This window comes from Aspergillus luchuensis, chromosome 1 (genome assembly GCF_016861625.1).
Source record: "Aspergillus luchuensis IFO 4308 DNA, chromosome 1, nearly complete sequence".
In the NCBI taxonomy this organism is placed as follows: Eukaryota; Fungi; Ascomycota; class Eurotiomycetes; order Eurotiales; family Aspergillaceae; genus Aspergillus; species Aspergillus luchuensis.
In genome coordinates, this window is record NC_054849.1 from 1,948,573 (window position 1) to 1,961,428 (window position 12,856).

General features: G+C 49.6%; 5 protein-coding genes and 1 non-coding gene across 6 annotated transcripts; 2 read left to right on the forward strand and 4 right to left on the reverse strand.

Annotated features, from left to right (window-relative positions):
* Window positions 1–36: 36 nt before the first annotated feature.
* AKAW2_10679A (uncharacterized protein) lies at window positions 37–1,137 on the reverse strand (the record flags this gene model as incomplete). Its single annotated transcript, XM_041689867.1, has 2 exons — window positions 37–704; window positions 753–1,137. 2 exons carry the CDS (start codon window positions 1,135–1,137, stop codon window positions 37–39), a joined length of 1,053 nt encoding a protein of 350 aa, XP_041537399.1.
* A 1,957-nt stretch (window positions 1,138–3,094) lies between these two features.
* On the reverse strand, window positions 3,095–5,001 carry AKAW2_10680A (uncharacterized protein; the record flags this gene model as incomplete). The annotated part of the gene is made up of 8 exons (XM_041689879.1): window positions 3,095–3,652; window positions 3,711–3,823; window positions 3,873–4,002; window positions 4,054–4,155; window positions 4,213–4,378; window positions 4,436–4,636; window positions 4,693–4,723; window positions 4,809–5,001. The coding sequence occupies 8 exons, from the start codon at window positions 4,999–5,001 to the stop codon at window positions 3,095–3,097; spliced, it is 1,494 nt and encodes a 497-aa protein (XP_041537400.1).
* A 750-nt stretch (window positions 5,002–5,751) lies between these two features.
* On the forward strand, window positions 5,752–6,744 carry AKAW2_10681S (phytanoyl-CoA dioxygenase family protein; the record flags this gene model as incomplete). Its single annotated transcript, XM_041689890.1, has 4 exons — window positions 5,752–5,925; window positions 5,984–6,158; window positions 6,212–6,430; window positions 6,485–6,744. 4 exons carry the CDS (start codon window positions 5,752–5,754, stop codon window positions 6,742–6,744), a joined length of 828 nt encoding a protein of 275 aa, XP_041537401.1.
* Window positions 6,745–7,156: 412 nt separating this feature from the next.
* On the forward strand, window positions 7,157–7,968 carry AKAW2_10682S (HD domain-containing protein; the record flags this gene model as incomplete). Its single annotated transcript, XM_041689901.1, has 3 exons — window positions 7,157–7,295; window positions 7,390–7,618; window positions 7,713–7,968. The coding sequence occupies 3 exons, from the start codon at window positions 7,157–7,159 to the stop codon at window positions 7,966–7,968; spliced, it is 624 nt and encodes a 207-aa protein (XP_041537402.1).
* Window positions 7,969–8,351: 383 nt separating this feature from the next.
* On the reverse strand, window positions 8,352–8,423 carry AKAW2_t10024A. Its single transcript has one exon. It is a non-coding gene; the product is annotated as a tRNA-Gly (tRNA).
* A 920-nt stretch (window positions 8,424–9,343) lies between these two features.
* Window positions 9,344–11,330, reverse strand: cdcA (phosphoprotein phosphatase CDC14; the record flags this gene model as incomplete). The annotated part of the gene is made up of 3 exons (XM_041689912.1): window positions 9,344–10,586; window positions 10,638–11,172; window positions 11,285–11,330. The coding sequence occupies 3 exons, from the start codon at window positions 11,328–11,330 to the stop codon at window positions 9,344–9,346; spliced, it is 1,824 nt and encodes a 607-aa protein (XP_041537403.1).
* Window positions 11,331–12,856: the final 1,526 nt, after the last annotated feature.

The window sequence follows — 12,856 nt, forward strand, 5'->3', positions numbered from 1 at the left end:
AAATGATCCATCCCCTAAGTAATCCATAAGACCCCCTCATTTCGCAAAAACTTCACCTGCCTCGATAGTCTCGAAAGCGCTCATAGTATGATTCCACACCTTCTGCCTCAGTTCGTCCTTGTTGATCTTCTCATAGGACTTGGCGTTGTAGTTGGTATCGCAGTACTTGCCAAGAGAGTAAGCACCGCTTCCAAGCTCACCATCTGTTCCCACAGTAGTCTCCTCTTTTTTCTGCGCAGAAGTCGCCCCCCGTGGCGGATAACGAGACGACGCCAGGCTCAGCATCCTGTCACCACTCTCGGATGGTGGAACAGTCAGGAAAGGTGCGAAGAAGGGAACAAATATGTAACGCCACAGCACTCTGAACCAAGCAGGCAAGTCATGCTTCTCAAACCCGGGTCCCAACACGAGACCAGGGAAGATGTGTATCAGACTGAGCTTCCCACGATGTTGTTCTGCCAAGGTTTCCATGAAGCACACATGCATGTAAATCATATGTGAGCGAGCCGTAGAATAGTTATAGTTATCTAGATCGCGCAAAGAGAGGTCGTCGGGAAATAGCTTTTGCTCGTAACCAGCGGCAAAAACCGAAACGACTGTTGCAGGGAGAGTGGATTTGAGTAGCAATGGAAGGAGCTTTGTTATCGCTCTCATGCGAGAGTAGTACATCAAGGACATCGTGACGTCGATACCTTCTTTCGTGTCTGCGAATTTGTCAGAAATGCAGATATAACCAATAATTTCGAACGCACCTTTCCGTGGCTGGTATATAGGCCCTCCCTGACTTAGCATGAGATAGTCGATCCTTGGGTCTTGTTGCTCCTTTTCTTCCATCTGAATAATCTCTTCGCAGACGCGATTTACATTTTGAATCAGCGAGATATCTTCAGTCTGCAAGAATCTGATCTGGGCTTTGGGGCATATGCCACGACATTCTGCAATAATCTCTTCGGCGGCTTTGATATTTCTGCCAACAATATATGCACGAAAGCCCTTACCACCATTGGCTTCCGCTGTGGCCAATGCACGCAAGGTATAGTGACCAATGCCTGAGGTACCACCAAAGAAGACAGCAACCAAAGGCTGGCGCTGAACTAGAGCAGTGTTCGTGGCACGTACGTCGTCTAATCCGACCATGTTAGATAGATACCGTAATGAATGTTATGAACATGAGTATCGAATTTGAGGCAGGGCAGTGAGGTCCGGAGGGTCTCATATATGAGGGGAACGGAACCACTTTGCACGGACTTTAGGGGCTTATCGGGGATAGGAGTTTCATATCAGTTAATATCCGATGCATGTTCTCTCGTGGACAAGCAATGAGCGAAAGGGAGAGCTTGAAAGGGTGCTCGATCCCAGGTACTATAGACCGTACCACGTACAAATTGCCGAATAAGGGCTAGCGTGTCGATGATCCACGGGTCACTGCTCACGTATTACTCTCTTGCCTTCTCCACGCCAACTTCTCACCTCAGAGCTATGGTATCTAATTCAGCCGGTTCTCGAATTTCCCTGGGCCACGCGGCGCCTTAAGCCTTCATGTCATTACTAAAAATACTATTATAGCAGCCCTGCAAGAGAAGATCCATCGTTCTATCATCGCATTATCTGTCCACTACTGATCCCCGGATCATTGGTCCGTTTCTATTAGATCGACTCAGTCTAATAGCACCGCGGCTCATGCCCCAAAGGCGCTACCACAATAAGAGCCGACATGGCTGTTCGCAGTGTAAGAATAATCGCACAAAGGTTAGTTACGTGGCTCCGTGCGTGTCCCGTGCTTATCGTAAGTAGTGCGACGAAGATAGACCCCAATGTGGCCGATGCAGAAGAATAGGTTCGGCTTGCTCGTTGGCTACTCAGCCAGCGAATCTGGTATTCGTGGCACCCAGAAATGAAATGCCTTCAAATCAAGCCAGAGACGACTCATCTCGTATCAATCACCGATCATCTAGCATTTCTGACGGATATAGCAGCCATTCTCCTAGCGATTTGATTTCTGCTGCAGCTTCCACACCTGGTACGGAACGCTCTGACATGGAATGTGACTTTACGGATACAGAAAAGGAACGGCTGAGGTTAATGAATCATTATGCTTTACACACATCAAGAAGTATCACGGACGTCATCATACCACGAGACCAAAACCAATCGTTATGGGGAGAGTGGGTTACTGAGCTGGCTTTCAAACATAATTTTCTGTTGCACGGCCTTTTGGGATTGAGTGCCTTACACTTGGCTCTTAAGGGTGTTTCACCGCAAAGACACACGGTCATCGCTATCCGCCATCATGATCTCGGTGTCGCAATGTTTCGGTCGCACCTTTCTAACATCACACCCGAAAATCATGATGCTGTTTTTGCATTCTCATGCGTCGTCAGCCTCTATACTTTTGGGATCCAGCGTCCCTCTGAGCCTACAGAAGACCCTATAGACAGGCTTCACCAGGTCTTCTCTCTAATTCGAGGATCATCCTTTCTCGTCAAATCTGATCACGATACCATGGTACGTAGTCGTTGGTCCGTCTTGATGTTGCCACATCCGTTTCCACCGACGGTGCTTTCATCTGAGCTTGAGGATGTGCTAAGCAAACTCCTTTCACGCGCTGCAATGGCGCCCGAAGCCGCTCGCATGGGTATATATGAACCGACCATAAAAACTCTGAGACACAGCCTTGCAATGTCAATTATGTATCGCCGCATAAAAATGACATTCTCATATTTTGCTGTTATTTGCCCTCCAGAGTTCTGGTCAATGGTGCGCATTGGCGAGCCCTTGGCTCTGTCCATTCTAGCCAACTACGCAGTCACTCTCGACTGGCTGCGGAGCAACATATGGATGGCATACTGGGGGAGAGAAATAGTTGTTGCCGTTCGTAAGGCATTGCCGCTAGACTGGCACGAATGTATTGCCTGGGCTGTCCAAGAAATGGAACGCCCATCTGAATCAGGTGGACTCGGGCGTTACTCAGCATCAATATCAGATTCACTGCAAGAGAACGATCAGATTACCACCTCATTGGCATTATAAGTTGCGCGCGGTATCACCTTCGTTAAAAGGATTTCTAGGAGAGTCCTTTCACGGTTCCCAAATTCTAACTATCTATTTTTTGCTCCACGCAGAGCGCCTCCCCATATGAGCTGATGTCGTACCCGTTCTCTTCCAAATACGCCTTGAACCTGGCATCCTCGGTTTCCAGCTCTCGCGACATATCCGGGATCAGGAACCACGCTATCAACGCGCCAACCATACAGAAAGCCGACCCTATCAGGAAGACGGCTTGTTGACCTTTTTCGGTAGATGAGAACGAGTCCTGAATGGGCGTAAATACTTCAGTCCCGATTGATGCGCCCGCCTTTCCTACTGCAGCGGCCAGACCAAGGAAGTGACCACGAAGAGGGGTGGGGAATGACTCTGCGGCGCACAGAAAGGTCGACACACCGGGGCCCATCTCACCCAGGGCGTTGAAAATGCCGTACATAACGACGAACAACGGGAATACTGACTGTATCGGGCGAAGAGCGCCGCCCAATATGAAGCCCCATATACCCCAGAGCACGAAGCCGAGAGTCATGTTCTGCTTCCTTCCAATTTTATCCATCAGGAGCCCTCCCAGTAGGCAGCCTGGGAGATAGAAGCAATTAACAACCGTCTGGTGGACCATATCAGCATCTCGATTTTAGGACATCCGGCTGCTTTTTTTTACGTACTCCGTAACCAATATTTTCCACTGTTGTATTGTTTGGGCTGAGTTGAGAGATGATGGTGGAAGTGAAAAGTCCAAACGGATACGTGACAAAGTCGTAGCAGAACCAAGCGAGAGCTAAGATATCAGGGCGGCTGATGCAATTATATCCAGGAACAAAACTTACAGGTTCCCAGTATCGGTTTCCAATACCTCCGAAGGACAAGCCAATATGGGTATCGCGACTTGATAGCGTGCTTGCGATATTGCTTCGAATTGATCATGCGAATCCGAAAGAAACACATGAAAACAGGGATCTGTCACAATTTTCAGTACATCACTTCGTGCTGAGGGTTCTTAGAGCATACCACAAAACCAAGCCCAAAACAGACTCTCCAAACCCCACTTTTGACATCCTGGTGGAAGCAAGCGAGAACAATGAGGGCCACAATACCGGCGGCCACGAAGCCCTAAGCATAGTTCTATTTGAGTTACATAAAACCCACTCCGATGATTGAGACACGTACCATATCCACAGCAAAATCTGTGGTTGACGCGACCAGAAATCCTCTCTTCTTCCGAAGATTGGCGGTCTCATCAGCCGCCTCAGTTGCGCTGGTTGCGCAGACAGGATACTCGCCACCAGCTCCGAAGCCAGCGATACCGCGAGCAACAATCATCATCCAAAAGATTCTGATCAGAAAGTTAAAACTTCTGGTTGATACTTCGTTCAATTGAAGCGAGTCTTACCCCAACTCCGAGGTACCGTGTGCTGCAGCAGACAAGATGATACCAAGCACCAAGAACAAGGTAGTAGCCACCACTCCTGTCCGTCTTCCTACTCGGTCAATTAAAGCACCGAAGAAGAGCATACCAAAGATCTCTCCAATAAGAAAGGAATTGGATAGTCTGGTTTTGATGTTTGAGGACATGGTATTTTTATACCTAATGCTAATGAATGCGTCAACAGATAGCCCTAAGCTACGGGGCTCCTGAAGGGAACTAACAAGACAGAGAACAAAGGCTCCATGTAGCCGACTTTGCGGGAACTGAGATTAGTGATTTTTCTTATGCAAGCTGGGCATGGCATGCTAAGCACAGGCTTCGCTAAAGGTGAACTCACTCATCTGAGCATTATAGCCATCACTGAAGAGTCCCAGTCCCGAGACGACGACGTTCAAAACACCTGATGAGGCCCATAACTCACCATCTTCGATAGAATTGGTGTCATCTTGCTTCATTATCTCGCCCTGGTGGCTATGCTTCATGGTGGTTTCAACCCGTTCGGTCGCGGAGCAATTGGTTGCAACAGCCATAATAGAAGATGCCAATGTGTCGACTGTAGAGGTATGTCCATTTGGCAAAAGAAACGACTGCACATTCGTGGGCTATAGTCTGCCCTTAACTTGTCCGTTGCATCCTCACTACATCTACTTCAGTGCAGCTAATAGTTCTCTGGGCAACAATAGACTCCTCGAGAACGTGCCATGCTATCCAATAGCAGCCGGCATGGCTCGCACGAGATACATAGAGTTGCATCGCTGTTGGCAGACGAACCCACCTTTCGTACAACAGGCGGAGAGTTTCTGGCGAGGTCTATCTAATGTAACAGAAAGAACAAACTATACCCAGTCCAGGCAGGGCCCTGGCGGGGATCTCCGCCTCGCTTAAGCAAGCAGGCCCGTAGTCCGGCGGGGCTTATCAGGACGGCCCGCGCCCTATGATAGCGCCTCGTCCCGGGCACATGGGCATTTTATCGCGTCCTGAGTGGTTCTATGCCTCGAGATACCTTCAAGGATCAGCCTGTCTCGTGCCTGGCCTCTGCGCAACCCCTCGCTGATACTTCTGCCTTGTGCTCCGACATTCCCCACTCTGGAACATGGACCTCGCACCGGCCCGGCATAGTGACATATGAAGGTCAGCAGCTGGAAGTAACGTTCACGAGCAAGGAGGCTCGCATTAGAGGATTTATGGGTGCGATGGCCCCAATCTCGGTCGGGGAAAAGGACATGTGCTCTCTGCAGTTTGAACCAAAGTTTTAGTCCAATCATACTAAGGCTGGTACCATGGATAACAGCTATTACCCATTAACGGAGGAACAACTCCAGTTCTACGAGGAGAAAGGATACTTGCTCATTCATGGCTTCTTTAATGTTCCTGAGACCAAAGTCCTACAACAGTGGACTCAGGAAGTTCACGACCTCCCAAGGACCCCAGATGCCTCTTATATGCCCTATGAGGTGAGACCCAAGTGTCTTCTTTTTTAGCAGCGGGCTGACGAACTTATCCCGGCTGCAGGAAGTCAATGCCGAAGGCAAAAGGGTCCTCTGCCGCACAGAGAACTATGCCAATTCCCATGCTGGCTTCGATAGTTTTCTGCGTGGTGAGCGCATCTTGAGCGTTCTCCGTCAGCTCGCTACTGAGGACATGATTCTTTTCAAGGAGAAGATCAACTACAAACTCGCTGGTAGTGGTAAGAAATCTACATCTGCTGCACTTGGCAGAGGAGCAGCTAATACGAAGCAGGTGGCTTCTCTCCTCATATCGACGCCAATGCATACACCCACGTCAAGAAAATTAAGCACCTGACGGTGCTTGCTGCTGTTGACGAGATGACCTCAGAGAATGGTGGACTTGACGTGGTCGACGGCAGTCACCTTATGGAGGTACCGCTTGGAGAGGACCGTTGCATTGAGCCTGGCTGGGTCAAGAGCCAAACATGGACGCCTTGCAATCTACGACCAGGTATGTTTGTTCTGATAAAACCGTAATTCAAAAATTAACCATCAGTTTACTCAGGTGACATTCTCGTTTTTGGCTCCTACCTTGCCCACAAGAGTGGCGCCAACACCAGCTCCAAGGACCGACGCGCAATTTACGCCACATACAACCGCTTGGCTGAGGGTGACCTGCACGATCAGTATTATGAGGATCGCCGTAAGCTGTGGCCTGCCACGCACATGCGGAAAGAGGGAGAGAGGTATGAGGAGGGCAGAATGCGGTATGGCTACGGCTCCCCGATGCTGACGGTCGAGGGTCAACAGCCGGTACTCGCGTAGCGTAAACTTAAGGTGCAGTTTCATGAATGAATAGTTTGTTGAGAACGGGCAAAGAAAAGATTTGGAAGGAAGGGGTCGATAGACTGGTGTTCTACAACTTCAAATCTATACCACGAAGTAGTAAACCACGTAGATCAAACGATTGTTCACCACATAGCAATATCTATAATTACTCAGTTCACGCAGCCAAGAAATCCCAATAATTCCAAGACAGATATGATATTCATAATCCAATTCGGCTTATCATAATGAACCAAATAAAAGCGAAAGCACGTGGATTCATGGAACCAGCAGAAAATCGCTCCTATATAACCCCTCTTCCCCTGGTCACTCATCCCACATCCACATCATTTCCCTCCCTCCAGAGCATACCACCTCCACACACCCCCCCCCTCCCGCCCAACTCCTCAAAATGATCCCCCAAACACCCCTCGAAAAAGCCACCTACCTCGTAACCTCCCTTGAAAAGTACGGACAAGGCGACTACATCGGCGAATCCATCAGCCAGCTCGAACACTGTCTACAAGCCGCGCACCAAGCCCAGAATTCAGGTACAAAAAGAGCCACTCCGCACCATTATTTGAAGACCAAATCATCACCACAAGGAAAGAAACCAAATGGACTGATAAGATCCACTTCTTCCAGGCGCATCCCCCGAACTAATCCTCGCCGCCCTCCTCCACGACATCGGCCAAATCATCCCCCTCTCATCCACGAAGGAAGTCCGGATGAACCTGAAATCCAACAACGATAACGAAAGTACCGAGAATGTCGGCCGCATGGGCCACGAGACTATCGGAGCGGATTACCTTCGTTCACTGGGTTTCAGTGAGAAGGTTTGTCGGTTAGTCGAGAGTCATGTTCCTGCGAAGCGGTACGTTTCCTTCACTTCATCACAACTCCCGCTCCTACTCTTTACTACTTTCTTCATTGTGTCAAGCTGATAAGAAGATAAATGAGTATGGTAGATATCTCACCGCCACAGACAAAGCATACTACGAGACATTATCATCCGCATCGAAGAAATCACTCGAGTTCCAAGGCGGGCCATTCAAGGGCGCGGAGTTGGAGGCCTTCGAGAGGGATCCGTTGCGCGATGAGATGGTCAAGTTGAGGCTTTGGGATGATGCGGCGAAGGTGCAGGGGATTGAGGAGAGTACGCCGAGGGCGGGGGAGTATCGGGATTTGATTCGGGTGCATTTGGAGGGGGTTTTGTTAGGGTAGATGCTCAGGTTTTTGATGATTTATGGTAAGAAAGGATTGTTAGGGCTAGGATGGAAGGTATAGTGTATAATGGCAATGACGACAGTGACAAATATCTGGGAGAGGTGTCTATCTTGTGATTAAAGTTATAGTCCTCAACTTCTGAGAAGCGTGGCTCTATCCTAAAGTAGGATTAGCATGCAAACATACAAGCTTCAACCCCTCGACACGAGTCAATAACCAAGCAGTACGAGATAAAGAGCCTTTCCAGTGTATTCATTTATGCATGCAGTGGAAAAATGAAATATTATAATTAAACCCCATTTCCATAAACAACGCTTTGTCGCAAAAAGAAAAGCGCCCTGCAGGACGGTGGGAAGTAGTCCGAGCGGAAGAAAAAAAGATGCATTGTCGGGGAGTCGAACCCCGGCCACTCGCTTGGAAGGCGAGTATCATAACCGTTAGACTAACAATGCCTGTTGTTATTAATGATGTCTATTCTATATTGATATCCCATAGTTGCAAAATGTGTATTCAATGCTCAATATCCTATGAAATAGAATAGCAAACACCACACTCAGTACTACTAAATTCGACAGATGCCAGTCAAAAGGGTAAAATATCGCTTCTTGCAAGGCTTGATTTGTTTGGTGCCGTCAGGGACCACGAAGCTGAACCGATCGGTTCCTCTCTTAGGTCGGACGGCCGTGGTAGAGGGTAGTAGCTGCTGTATACTGCTTTAGGTGGCATAGCTTCGCAGTCGAAGACATGCAATTGGTTGCTTTCTAACAGAGATAGTGCGATGCGGATAATTTCCTTGCCAAATCAAGTGGTTCGTTACATCGCTCAATATGAGGGTAGTGAGGGCCGATCGATAAACTACTACCTGCGTGGACATCGAGCAGTCTGCGAGAAGCTTCACTGCTACAATGGCCAAGATTGACAAAGTATTTACGGAGCAGCCATTCCACAAAGACAGGTCATAACGAATCGGTCATATCGACGTAGATCATAAACGTACAGAGAAACGCGTTTGATCGATAACAGCCACTCGACACACTATAAACATCATGTGCCAGTCAAAGACTTGGTGTATTCCAGACCAACTTCTAGATATCATTTGACCATCAACAGTGTAACCAGACGCCATAAACACGCACACCCAGACCCATGGATTTTGCACCAGAACCCAACACCCACAACCGCACCGAAGAATTGCCAAAAAAGAAAGTGTAAAGTCAAAGCGCAGGTAGCAAAGAAGAGAAAATACGCGGGACTATGCACATATTATACCCCGGCAGCAACAATAGGCAAAAAGTAGAAATGAAGAAAAGGATATCTGAAAAGGCTCAAGAGCGCGGAGAAGAAAAGAAGTATACCTGCGCCGGTGAGGCGTTTATTTCACCCGCGTGGGACTTCCAGCACTGCCAACGCGGCCGCTAGCCTTCCGAACCTTCGTCTCACTCCTCGTGTCTGTTGCACGCCTGGGGCTCGTCCGAACCTTTGTTACTGCGATCGCTCCACTGCCACTCTTGGTGCTGACAGGAGTCTTCGGTGCTGCATACGCGGCAGCATCGCCCCAATTCTCTCGATCATCGTCATTCAGGGTGTAGCTAGCAGTTACCGTAGCAGAGTAACTGACGGACCGCTGACTGGGGGATGCGACAGGGGATCTGGAGGAACGCTTCGCCAACATACGCAATTGGATCTCCTCTTCACTCTCGCTGCTGTCGTTGCTGAGACGGTGGTGTCTGTGGCTGGTCTGTTCGGAATTCTTATTGCCATCCTTGTCGACAACCAAGCTTCCAGATGTGGTACGGGCATAGGGGTGATGGCGGGAGTCTTTTCTGTGTGACTTGCGAGGCTGTCCAGGAGTGGGTGCGGGGAGGTACTCTTCCGCCGGGGCCCCAGCTCCTTCGTTGTGGTCGATCTCGCCAAGAGCAGCACGCTTAGAATGGCCGTTGTTCGGCGGCGTGGCGACAGGTCCGTTGGCCCGCTGTCTGGTAGATGGCCGTCCAGGGGTGATGGGAGCAGCCTGCATCTGAGCCAGCTTCTCCTTCATCGAGTCCTCGTACCACCACTCGCGGAAAGAGCCCTGGTTGAGGTGTAGCCAGTGCTGTTGAGGACCGACTACCATGCCCGGTCGCATGAATCTCATGAAAGCAATGATCTCGTTGGCAGTAAATCCGTATCTGTAGATGAGGTACGCGCCGATTAAGCATCCAGTCCGTCCCAGACCGGCCTTGCAGTGAACAGCAATGCCCTTCTTCTTAGAGATCGTCTCGTGTGCCATTTTGATGAAGCAACGGACAAGTGGCAGGGGAGGGCAGGTTCCGTCTTCAAAGATCATATCCACATGGGTGATGCCCAGAGCCGTGAAGTAGGAGGGAGAGTACAACTCGGAGTTCAGTCTCACAACAAGGCCGATGTTACGGGATGAAAAGTGCGCCAGAACGTTTTTGAAAGGAAGAGGTAGCTTTGAAGAAAGGACTTCAGAGACGGTGGATGGAAGCGCTGCGAACTCGGGCGTGTTTTGAGGGATTGGCGCAATCGGTTGGTGTTGCGGCGAGGCGAAAGCGAGGAACTGCGGGGTGATCCAGTTGAAATCACCCATGTCAACACGCTCAAACTTTTCGTATCTAAGAAATATGTCAGTAGAGTCAATAAGAGCCAATTGCTATTATACATACTCTTCAAGACTAAAGTCCCTGAGGCTACAGAGCGACTGCTCCTTAGCTTTCCACACGCCATAGACGACATCCTGGGTATTTAGGATGAAATCTGCCTGACTATAGCCTGCGTCACGGAATGGCATGTACGGGGGATCGGCTTGCGCAATTGGTGCCAGAGCGAGGTGCGGGGGCCAGGCCTGGATCAGGACCATGTAGCAGGCAACCAGGCAAGCAGCATTAGCACGGCTTCGTGCATCCGTCTTAGAGTAGAACACCACTGCACGATCACGGTTTTCAGGCTCCCCAAGAATCTCGTGGAACTGGACCGCGAACCGATACAAGTGACCGATGTGTAGAGGGCCGAAATCGGCATGGAATGAGTTGTACAATAAGACATCATCTACTGTGAAATAGACGGGACTGCGCTTCTTGCTAGGAGTGCTAGGCTGAGCCCTCGCAGAGCGCTTGGACGGTGATCTCGGCTGCTCTAGGGGATAAGGAAATGGGGTTCGTGCATCGGGAGGGTTATCGTAGGAGGCGAGGTAGAGACGATCTGTTTTGCCCGAACATTTAGCAAGCTGCACATAAACACTTCCACTGACGATGTAGTTTCCAGCTGTTGCTGATCCAACATGCTCATGGGCGATGGCAGGAAGCTAACGAACCTTGAATATATTCAATCACTTGCCCATAACCACTGTTGGTAGCCATCTTGACTTGGGCGATGCGACAATCAAAACAATAGTCGCTAATGGGGGCAACGTGTAGTCCGAGGAATGAGGGAAGGAGATACTTGACAAGATGAACCTGTCAAGAGATGCAATGCTGCAACTGAGAGGAGTCGAGGAGCTCTGTCGATTGATAGAAAAGTAAACAAAATAACAGTTCTGGACTAAATGCTCATGATCTGATCTGTTGGCGCTCCTAAACAAAAGGTGAGGCGAATAAGACACGGGTGCCGATAGGGTAAGGATAGCACGAGGAAGTCCAGGGGAGGAGGAGGAAGATATACACGAGCCCGGACAGGGAGCGGTAGAGGCTGGAGACCGACAGTGCGGAGCGTGAGGGGAAGAGAGAGGAGAGGAAGTGAGGGAAAAGTTGGCCGCACGAGAAGAAGATAGGCTCGAGGCCGATGAGTCTGCTTTGGGGGGCAACTGCGATGCACGCTCAGTGGCTGCTGTTATGTTGTGATTCCCCTGATCCGGCCTAGCGGCCGCCGTTGACAGGACAACGTCTGGTGCCTCAGGCTGCCGTAGCTCCGGGTGATGTCCCTGACCGTCACGGGACTGTCATCTTAGTCAGCTTCTGCTGCCTCCCCACAGGCAAACCGATCAAACAAACGGTCCGCCACACCCGTCCTCACCAGCCACAAACATTTGCACCCCTAACCATGTGACAGCCCGTGACCTTTGTTTGTTTTGCGGCCATTGTTGTTGGTATCAGGACGGTTGTCGCATCAACTTGGTCCCCTCATCAGTATGAAGGTCTCACAGTCCGGATTGTTTCTTCAGCCAGCCCTCCCTTAAACTTTTCTCTGTCATTCCTGCTGTGTTCATTGCTGCAATTGTGACCAGGATTTACTTCACCTGTCTGAAGCTTGTCGTGTCGATATATATATATATATATAATGGACCACAAATGTCTTCAACAATACGCCACGATGGTACTAACAGACGAAAACTTCACAAAATCGCGCAGCACTGATATAAGTGATTCTGATAATGGGCTAGAAATATAGATACAGCAGCTACTATTGAAAGAGAGCTACGCAAAATTGGGGATGACGAAATACAGACAATTCTGTTTGCTCGTTTGATTGCAAAGGCTGCAGTTCCCGCTGACCCTTTTGAGTTCAGGTTACCTGTTGATCCTTCCACATCAACACCTCACTTGGCTCAGTCTAGTGTTGCTTACCCCTACCACTACACACATACTCCGCCCACATCAGCATATCGCAGAGGGGAAAAAGTCACTGGTGTGGACTTGGTCATTCGATTTCTCCTAGACTCTGACGTCACCCATAGTGCACCTCAAGCCAAGCCGTCCTGTACCTGACTAGTAACTCTCTAACAGGACTAATGGAGTACTTCATCCACCAGGACATACGATTACTACTGGAGAAGCTTTGCTCGGTACTGGATGAAGGGCCCTTCCGACCGTGGTCAGGTACCGGAGGTGCTTGCCAATGGATACTTTCGTCTGAATCTTGTGCCGATGATGGGGTCATTGATTAACCG